This window comes from Colobus angolensis, unplaced genomic scaffold (genome assembly GCF_000951035.1).
Source record: "Colobus angolensis palliatus isolate OR3802 unplaced genomic scaffold, Cang.pa_1.0 Scaffold18, whole genome shotgun sequence".
NCBI classification, from domain to species: Eukaryota; Metazoa; Chordata; class Mammalia; order Primates; family Cercopithecidae; genus Colobus; species Colobus angolensis.
This window is the reverse complement of record NW_012114932.1, coordinates 4,719,518-4,730,481: the sequence shown is the minus strand read 5'-3', so window position 1 is coordinate 4,730,481 and position 10,964 is coordinate 4,719,518. Positions and strand designations below refer to the sequence as shown.

General features: G+C 41.1%; 1 protein-coding gene across 1 annotated transcript in view; it reads right to left on the bottom strand.

Annotated features, from left to right (window-relative positions):
• The window catches only part of SMARCC1 (SWI/SNF related, matrix associated, actin dependent regulator of chromatin, subfamily c, member 1), a 201,763-nt gene that overhangs the window by 125,526 nt on the left and 65,273 nt on the right, over window positions 1–10,964 (bottom strand). Inside the window, exons 7-9 of the mRNA XM_011939320.1 lie at window positions 9,885–9,960; window positions 8,333–8,458; window positions 3,808–3,929 (exon numbers count right to left, since the gene is read on the bottom strand). Of these exons, the coding sequence (XP_011794710.1) occupies window positions 3,808–3,929; window positions 8,333–8,458; window positions 9,885–9,960 (324 nt within the window). The remainder of the gene's footprint in view (window positions 1–3,807; window positions 3,930–8,332; window positions 8,459–9,884; window positions 9,961–10,964) is intronic.

Below are 10,964 nucleotides of genomic sequence, written 5' to 3'. Positions count from 1 at the left end.
GGTCTCACTTTGTTGTCCAAGCTGGAATGCAGTGGTGCAATCACAGGTCACTGCATCCTTGAACTCCTGGGCTCAAGTGATCCTCCTTCCTCAGGCTCCTGAGTAGCTGAGGCTGTAAGTGCACACCATCATGCCCAGACTATTTTTCTTTCTTTAATTTATTCTAGATACAGGGTTTCACTATGTTGCCTCAGGTGATCTCAAACTTAAGCAATCCTCCTACTTTGGCCTCCCAAAGTTCTGGGATTACAGGCATGAGCCATGACTCCTGGCCCAAGAAGTTTTGTTTTCTTTTCTTTTGTTTTGGTGGGGACAGGGGGAGGAGACAGTCTAGCTCTGTTGCCCAGGCTGGAGAGAAGTGGCACGAATCTCAGCTCACTGCAACCTTTGCCTTCTCAGGTTCAAGCAATTCTCATGCCTCAGCCTCCCCAGTAGCTTGGATTACAAGGGTGTGCAACCACGCCTGGTTAATTTTTTTTGTATTTTTAGTAAAGATGGGGTTTCACTGTGTTGCTCAGGCTGGTCTCTAACTCCTGAGCTCAGGCAATCTGTCCACCTCAGTCTCCCAAAGTGCTAGGATGACAGGCATGGACTATTGCACCAGCCTCCAAAAAGTTTTTAATGCTAAGCCAGGCATGGTGGCATGCACCTGTAGTCCTAGCCACTGAGGAGGACTGCTTGACCTCAGGATTTTAAGGTTACATGATTGCACCACTGCACTCCAGCCTTTATTCTGCACCCTGAATATTCTGCATTGTCTTTTTTTAATGATTATTTATTCTTCAGCAGATGTTGTTATACTAATTTAAGCCCCTAATTTATTTGTTGTTGTTTTTTATTTTTTCCTGCCAAAGAGCAAGATCTTGTCTGGCAAAAATAAATAAATGAAATAATAATAAAAAAAAAAACAATGCTTCAGGATGCAGAATAATGGCCAAAAGGTGTAAGAAAAGAAAAACACACTTGCTTTGGGAAGTACTGCATAGCAATCTAAAGTGCACTGTGAAGTGAGAGTGGAAATGGAGAAAAAGCTGACTGAAACAGCATGCTGGGCCAGCCTGAGTTCTACAGTGCAGAAAGAATGCTCAAAGTTCCCTTTGAGGGATGACATATTGGCTTAGGTTAGAATAGGATACATAAAGTAAAACTGTTTTCCAAATAAAAATCACGAGTTTTTTTGTTTGTTTTTGTTCTTGTTTTTTTTTTTTCTTTGAGACGGAGTCTCGCTCTGTCACCCAGGCTGTAGTACAGTGGCGTGATCTCAGCTCACTGCAAGCTCCGCCTCCCAGGTTCACGCCATTCTCCTGCCTCAGCCTCCCCAGAGCAGCTGGGACTATGCCCGGTTAATTTTTTTTTGTATTTTTAGTAGAGACTGGGTTTCACTGTGTTAGCTAGGATGGTTTCCATCTCCTGACCTCGTGATTCACCCATCTAGGCCTCCCAAAATGCTGGGATTACAGGCGTGAGCCACCGTACTCAGCCTTTATTTTTTTTTAAACAAAAGGAAGGAAAGTACACTTGGAAGAGGGCTAAGCAGGCAACTTGAAAGACAAGTGCTACATGATGATTTTTTAAAAGCCTATAAACCTAAAGGCAGCAGAGAGATAAAATACTTAAAGGGGAAGAAAACATACAATGCAGATGAATGAAACAAAAGTTGGGAAAACAGATTTCAAAATATTTTCTAATTATATTTTCAACATAATTCTAAGGAGAAATGTAAAATGAGAAAAGGTGTGGTCATTACAAGGCAAATGTATTCCATTAAAGTACATGCATACATATATTTTAGAGAACTCAATCTGGTATGCACTATATTCAAAGTAGAGGGTACATGTCACCACTGTGAGCCTCAAGCCTCCTAGGGATCACATCTCGGTTCAATAAACACTGGTGTCCCAGCACCCCATTTTATCTCATCACAGTTGACAGTGCTCTCCCTGCAAAGATCTCATGTAGCTCCAAAATCTCTGAACAGCAACAGCAACATTCAGACTAGAAATGTAAGAAACAGGCTAGGTGTGGTGGCTCATGCAAATAATCCCAACACTTTGGGAGGCCATGGTGGAAGGACTGCTTGAGACCAGGAGTTTGAGACCAGTCTGGGTAACAAGGAGAGAAACCATCTCTACAAAAACTACAAAAATTAGCTGAGTGTGGTACTGCACACCTGTAGTCTCAGCTACTCAAGAGGCTGAAGTAGGAGAACTGCCTGAGCCCAGGGGATAGAGGTTGCAATGGGCTGAGATTGCACCACTGTGCTCCAGTCTGAGCAACAGAGCAACACACTGTCTCAAAAAAAAGATGAAACATTAAATATATATAAAAGGAATGTAGGCCAGGCATGGTGGTTCACGACCCTGTCTCGAAAAAAAAGATGAAATGTTAAACATATATAAAAGGAATGTATGCCAGGCACGGTGGCTCACGCCTGTAATCCCAGCACTTTGGGAGGCTGAGGAGGGTGGATCACGAGGTCAGGAGATTGAGACCATCCTGACCAACATGGTGAAACTCTGTCTCTACTAAAAATACAAAAAAATTAGCCGAGCATGGTGGCGCAAGCCTGTACTCCCAGCTACTTGGGAGGTTGAGGCAGGAGAATCGCTTGAATTTGGGAGGAGGAGATTGCAGTGAGCTGAGATCGCTCCACTGCACTTCAGCCTGGCAACACAGCGAGACTCCATTTCCAAAAAAAAAAGAACTGTAAAAAATAAGGTTACCCCATAAACTGCTAATGAAAAATCTATTTTTATAATTTCAGTTTTCATGTCATAATACATATGGGCTCAAAAACTAAGTTTTTAAAGGTTTTTTGATGACTGTAACTTGCTTAATAATATATGAAACTAAGAGGTTTTTAAATGCACCTAAAGACTTCTATTAGTAAGAGTGTTGTCATAACTACCCTTCAGGAAGTAATATGATGCAAGGAATCTTCTGGGAACAGAAATGCTAACTAGGGTAGGGAGGAAAGTCTATATAAGGAAATTGCAGGAGAGATAATGTCAATTGTACCTTTACACTTCAATCAACATCCAAAAAGTTGACTGTCACATGAAAATAATCAATTTACAGACCATAATTATCTTGCTAAGTCTAAACTATAAAAATTATAATGAAAATATTTTAAGCTACGCAAACCAGAAATTATGTATCTTAATATATACCAATTAATAACTACCATTTACCATTTATTAAGTGTGTATTTAAGGCCAGGCAATGTGCAAAGGCTTTAAAGTCTCATTTAACCCTCAAAACAATCTATTCAGTAGAAATCATAATCCTCATTCAACCAAAGCTCACTAAGTACAAAAGTTGTACTGCCATGCTTTGCCAAACATCAAGCAGCCACGTATTCACCTCTTCTATGAGTTCATTTGGTCACAAACGGGACAAATGGTAAAATCAGAAAAGGAGACACTAAATTTGGTGAATATAATGTCTTAAACTCCTTACCAGCCATGCTTCTCAATACATACTTAGATACAAAAAAAAAAAATCCAAGTGATTTTCCAGGCTCAGCCTCCCAAGCCTCATAAATCCAACAGCCAGTTCCACATCTCCTCGTGTAGAACGTCTAACAAGCATTCCAAACCTAACATTCAAACAGGCGTGCACCACCATGCCCAGCTAATTTTTATATTTTTAGTAGAGATGGGGTTTCACCATGTTGGCCAGGCTGGTTTTGAACTCCTGACCTCAGTTGATCTGCCTGCCTTGGCCTCCCAAAGTGCTAGGATTATAGGTGTAAGCCACCACATCCGGCCTGTTTTAATGCCCTTTGAATCATGTAATCGTTCTTACCCTTTCTTGCCACTTTTCTTCCGTGATTCTGTTGGTGTCGGAGGGGGAGGCGAAGGCGAATGTTTCCTCTTTCGAGCATTAGCTGATGCTTTTCTATCTCTTCTTTCTGGACTTCTGACTGGCTAGGAAGAAGTAAATGGAAATAAATATCAGCTATCTTTGCTCCTCAGTTTCTACAAATCCTTGGCAAAAGGTGAGTCTCCACATACAAAGACAACAGCATATTCTTGGTTCAGAGCAAATGAAAAGAATATCATTAATCATCCAGGAACACCAGTAATCAAGAAACTTTCCCTGACCTTTCAGGTGATATATATCATCAATGGAAGTATCAGCTACCAGTTATTCAAACTATGCTATAATAGACATGCTGAAACCTTGCACAACTAAAAACTGGTACTGTTCACATTCTATGTTTTGAGGTGGGAAATGTATTTCAATAACTGCTGGAAAAATATGAAATACACTCTATTAAACTGACAAAATACAAAGACAGGCCAAATGGTCCTGTGAAAATGTAGCATTATAGGAATTATTCTTAATCTCTAAAATAAATAGAACATAACTTTATGTCATAAGAAATGTTAAGCAAGATGGCAACATAATTTAAAAGTCAACGTCTGGCCGGGCGCGGTGGCTCAAGCCTGTAATCCCAGCACTCTGGGAGGCCGAGACGGGCGGATCACGAGGTCAGGAAATTGAGACCATCCTGACTAATATGGTGAAACTCCGTCTCTACTAAAAAATACCAAAAAAAAAAAAAAAAAAAACTTGGTGGCGCCTGCAGTCCCAGCTACTTGGGAGGCTGGGGCAGGAGAATGGCGTAAACCCGGGAGGCGGAGCTTGCAGTGAGCTGAGATCGCGCCACTGCACTCCAGCCTGGGCGACACAGCGAGACTCCGTCTCAAAAAAAAAAAGTCAAAGTCTAGGGCCGAGTGCCATGGCTCATGCCTGTAATTCCAGCACTTTGGGAAGCCGAGGTGGGAAAATCACTTGAGGCAAGGAGTTCAAGACCAACCCGTCCAACACAGGGAAACCCCATCTCTACTAAAAATACAAAAAATTAGCAGGGTATGGTGAAGCATGCCTGTACTCCCTGCTACTCAGGAGGCTGAGATATGAGAACTGCTTGAACCCAGTAGGCGAAGGTTGCACTGAGTCGTGATCATGTCACTGCACTCCAGTCTGGGTGACAGAGCAAGACTCTGTCTCAAAGAAGGAAAAAAAAGGTCAACCTTTATAAGTAAAAACTATCCCAGTTTGCAGATGGTACAATTTTATACATTAAAAAAACTACCAGACCTAATGAACAAGTCAGGAAAGTTGCAAGACATAAGATCAACATACAAAAGCAAGCCTGCAGACAGTAACTACCAATTTAATAAAACAGACTATTATAAAGAAAAAAATACCTAAATGATCAGTACTAGATTAGGTAAAAGCATGAGAGGCATAAGTAAATAACCTAAAATTAAAACATCAATTAGGCTGGTCATGGTGGCTCACACCTGTAATCCCAGCATTTTGGGAGGCCGAGGCGGGGGAATGCTTGAGCCCAGGAGTTCAAGACCAGCCTGGGAAACATAGTAAGACCTTGTCTTTACAAAAACAAACAAACAAAAAGTTAGCTGGGTTTAGGGGTGTGCGTGTATGGCCCGAATTACTCAGAATACTGAGCCGGGAGGATAGCTTATGCTCAGGAGGTCAAGGTCACAGTGTGCTATAATTGCGCCACCATTCAGCGTAGGTGACAGAATGAGATTCTGTATCATGCCAAAATGAAAAAAATCCATGAATTAAACGTTAATTTTCTCTGTTGCCATCCTATTCTTTTCAACTGCATTTCCATTGAGAAGCTCCACGGCATCAAACTGAGAACCTTGAACACCTTATGAGTATGTAATAGCAGTTTGAAAAAAACCTAAAGGATATACACCTTTGAATGATACAATAAATCTGAAGTTGAATTTTTTTCTTTTTTTTTTCTGAGACAGGGCCTCACTCTTGACACCCAGGTTGGAGTGCAGTGGCATGATCTCAGCTCACTGTAACCTTCACCACCCGAGTTCAAGTGACTATGGATCACTGCAGCCTTAACTTCCTGGGCTCAATTGATCCCCCTCACCTCAGCCTCTCAAGTGGCTGGGACTTCAGTTGTGTACCACCAAGCCCAGCTAATTTTTGTATTTTTTGCAGAGACAGGGTCTTGCCATGTTGCCCAGGCTAGTCTCAGACTCCTGGGCTCAAGCACTCCACCTACCCTGGCCTCCCAAAGTACTGGAATTAATTACAGGCGTGAGCCACCATGCCCAACCCTAACTTTTTAAACAAATATCCATTTTTATATAACCTTCTAAAAATAAATGAATAAACAAACTAAATTGGAACAGAAACGGGTATGAACTGGTCGGTTAAAGAATGTAATGTAGAAACTGGAATATTCCTAATGACAAAAAAGCCTTGGATTAAAATATATTAAGGGAAAGCAAATATGTAAGTATATCTTCTGGAAAGGTTAAAATAAGAGAGTATCAGCACCATAAGACTGGTGAGAAAAAAAATCTGAAGAGTCCAATTCCAAAACAAACAAGAACCAACTGCAAGTAAAAAGGTATGACAAAGACTCAACTGTAAAACATTTTTCTCTCCTCTTTTTTTTTTTTCTCTAATTTTTTTATCATTTGAAGAGACGAGGTCTTGCTACATTGCCCAGACTGGTCTCAAACTTCTGGGCTCAAACAATCCTCCCACCTCGGCCTCCGAAAATGCTGGGATTACGGGTGTGAGTCGCTGGGCCCAGCCATTTAACATTTTTGTTTCCTAATATTTTTCCTAAAAATTGGCAAGGCATGGTGGCTCATACCTGTAATCCCAGCACTTTGGGAGGCCAAGGCTGGTGGTTCAACTGAGGTCAGAAGTTCAAGATCAGCCTGGCCAAGATAGTGAAACCCCATCTCTACTGAAAATACAAAAATTAGCCAGGTGTGGTGGCACGTGTCTATAATCCCAGGTACTTGGGAAGCTGAGGCAGGAGAATCACTTGAACCCAGGAGGCAGAGACTGCATTCAGCCAAGATCGTTCCACTGCACTCCAGCCTGGGCAACAGAATGAGACCCCGTGTCAAGAAAAAAAATAATAATAATGTGAAAAATAGTAAGGTTTTCATAGTAAAGTCACAGCACTGAAATAGGTATGAAAGAACTGTACTCTGCATGTCAGTGGTTCAAAGAATATCCATCTCTAAGATGTTTCAACAAAGTAAAACAGGCCAGGCGCAGTGGCTCAGGCCTGCAATCCCAGCACTTTGAGAGGCCGAGGCGGGCAGATCACCTGAGATTAAGAGTTCAAGACCAGCCTGGCCAACATAGTGAAACCCCGTTTCTACTAAAAATACAAAAATTAGGCAGGTGTGGTGGCGCGTGACTGTAGTCCCAGTTACTTGGGAGGCTGAGGCAGGAGGACAGCTTGAACCCAGGAGATGGAGGTTGCAGAGAGCCAAGATAGCAACACTGCACTCCAGCCTGGGCAACAGAGTGAGAATCTGTCTCAAAGAAACAAACAAATAAACAAACAAATAAAGTCAAACAATACCCCAGGAAAAGGAATCAGAAGTCTCTAAATCCAATACTAACACCCCTTCTTCTCCGTGTCAAGTTGTCTTCTAGTGACACCTACCGCGCGAGTTGTGCCTTCCACAAGTTGTGCCTTACGGGTAAATAACTAAGCGATTGAACTTCTCAAAGGATTAAATGATAAAATGTCAAATCATCCACCCTCAGAAAAGCGGATTGAACTATAACTGTTAAGATGTTTAAGGCCTGTACTTTACACTACCTACCATCTGTGGATTAACAGTTATTTAAGAATATTAAACAGGTCAGGCGTGATGGCTCATGCCTGTAATCCCAGCACTTTGAGAGGCCAAGGCAGGTCACATGAGGTCAGGAGTTCGAGACCAGCCTAGCCAACATGGAGAAACCCTTCTACTAAAAATGCAAAACTTAGCCAGATGTGGTGGCAAGCGTCTATAATCCCAGCTACTTGGGAGGCTTGAGGCAGGAGAATCGCTTCAACCCAGGAGGCAGAGGGTGCAGTGAGCTGCGATTGTGCGTGCCACTGCACTCTAGCCTGGCCAACAGAGCAAGACTTTGTCTCAAAAAATATATATACATATTAAACAAAATGAGTTTTCCATAGGAAAACCAACGGCTACATTAAATTCTGCTGTGATGATATTACACTTCAGATCTAGTGGGCAAAATCAGCTATACCACTACCCTTCTGCATGGGCCACTTTAAATCTTAATAACCTTTTAAGATTTTCATACCCCTTTTTGGGAGGTTATTAGCTTCTGAGATGGCTATTACAGCCACTTAGGAACTTTCACCTGATGGCACATCAGCCATCAGGTAGATGTGAAAGTTCCTAAGTGGTTTGTATATGACAATTTATTGATGAAGATTTAATAATATTTAGGCCAAGAAGACAGACTTAATGGTGAGAAATCATGCCAAAGAAAATACCTCTTCATTCTTGGTTGAAATCCGCTGACGAAAACTCACAGGCTTCCTATTTTCATCCACCTCATAATCCTCCTCATTCATCCATTCATTGAAAATATCAGTGTCTAAAATCCATTTCACATGAACCTAAAACCATATCAAATCATGAGTATCTACATAAATAACAAAATCACTCAAGGTTTTAAAGTATTGAAAAGGAAACAAGCTGATTTATTTTCAAAGCCTCAAATGCATAAAACACATTAATAATAATACTACTAATGATATATGAGGTATACTCTGGAGCCTAGTTTCCTTCCTAACAATGTGATACCATAGTAAGTAATCATTCCCAGTCTTAAACTTCTGATACTATAATCTACAGGGCAATAAATGTCTACAAATCCTTCAGTAGTACTTCACAACATTACATGGCTCACGAGTCATATGGCTTACTCCTTTACTATTAGATGATAGTATAATTTCAACATTTAATTTCCAAAAATAGTTAAAAATAGAAAAGTCTGGAAGAAGACTACAAAGTAGTGCTTTTGTTTTGGACTACTCTTGCAACCTGTAAAATTAATTTTTTTGTTTTGAGACAGGGTCTTGTTATAAAGGCTGGAGTGAAGTGGTGCAATCATGGCTCACTGCAGCCTCAACCTCCCCAGCTCAAGCAATCCTCCTGCCTCAGCCTTCCAAGTATGTAGCTAGGACTATAGGGAACTTGACATTATGCTCAGATAATTTTTTTTTTGGTAGCTCAGGCTGGTCAAGCAATCCTCCTGTCTTAGCCTCCCAAAGTGCTGTTATTCCAGGTATGAGTCACCATGCCCCACAAAGTTTAAATTATTTCCACATCAAAAGTTGACTAACAAGTCAGCGTATGGACTCTTATTACATTATGGTAGAAATGATTAATAAAGTAAGTCTACATCCTTCTAAAAGTCACACAGGCACTGCTTCCAAGCTTTCCAAATGACATCATCAGTGATGTTCAACTCTACTCCTCACACTCCTCTCTCACAAACCACAATCTGAACTGCCTTTGGATTCTCCTCAGACATCAAGCACTGCAGACATCTCATCTAGGACCTAGATAATAAAGTCTTCGTAGCCATGCGTATCTTGTAAATGGATGACAGGAAAGGGAAACCAACATTCTGTATCTCCTTAGAGAGACTGCTTAGAAAACAGCTGAGAAGAGCTATTAGATTATTATAATAATTTTTTTGGCCGGGCACAATGGCTTACACCTACAATCCCAGCACTTCAGGAGACCGAGGCAGGCGGATCACCTGAGGTCAGGAATTTGAGGCCAGTCTGACCAACCTGGTAAAATTCTGTCTCCACTAAAAATACAAAAATTAACCAAACATGGTAGCGTGTGCCTGTAGTCCCAGCTACTTGGGAGGTGGACGCACGAGAATCACTTGAACCTGGGAGGCAGAGGTTGCAGTAAGCCAAGATCGCACCACTTCACTCTAGCCTGGGCGACAGAGTGAGACGCCATCTCAAAAAAACAAACAAAAAAAAGAGATTATTATAAGATTTTTTTTTTTTAATCATTTACCTTCCATGGCTTTTCTGGAATTGGTGGATCTTCAATTTCAGCATCAACATCATTACTATGGACCCAAGTATCATAGCTATAAAGGAACAGAAAAGAGAAAAACAAATTAGAGTCAAAGGTAATTTATTAGAAAGACTTTTACAAATAGTAACATATTTTAGAAATACTAGTAAAATCCCAGCCTGGTCAATATGGTGAAAGCGTCTCTACCAAAAAATACAAAAATTAGCTGGGCATGGTAGGACGTGCCTGCAGTCCCCGCCACCCAGGAAGCTGAGATGAAAGAATCGCTTGAACCCAGGAGGCAGAGGTTGCAGTGAGCCGAGATCATGCCACTGCACTTCAGTCTGGACAACAGAGTGAGACCCTATCTCGAAACAAAACAAAACAAAAAACTAAAAGAAATACTACTAAAATCTATTAATAGCAACTTATTAGACACTTTTGTCCTTACTATTCTGCCAAGAAAGCTCCTCTGTAGAGGTCACCAGTAAATAATGTATATATTGCTAAACCCGAAGTTGAAGACTAAGACCAAAAAATTTGAAACAGCTGCTTGCTCTTTCCTCAAAGCATTTCCCTCACTTGGCCACCAAGAAAGTACTATATCACCCAATAGTCCTTATATTCACCAGCCTCTCTTCAAGTTTCCATGCCAGTTTCTGGTCTTAGTCCCAAACGTCTTCAACCTTCAAAAGTTCCGAGGTTCAGTTTTTGGAAAAATCCTTCTCCCCTGCTAATTTCATTCATTCCTATAACTTTAAATACACACTGATGACTTCAAATTTTATGTCAGCACTCTCCCATGTATTCTGAACTCATAAATCCAATAGCCAGTTCCACATCTCCTTGTGTAGAACATCTAATAAGCATTCCAAACCTAACATTCAAAGCTCAACTTGCAATGCTACCCTGGCCCCAGCGATGTACTCTAGCTAAGCTGTCGGGGGTTGTTCCATACATCTATTTGGTTGGCTGAATAAAAACTGGATCCCACTCAATGCAGTTAAGGTGCCAAAAGCTCCCTGGTATAACACAGAGGAAAGAATCCAAAGCCTTAAGAAGATGTATTCAGGCCGG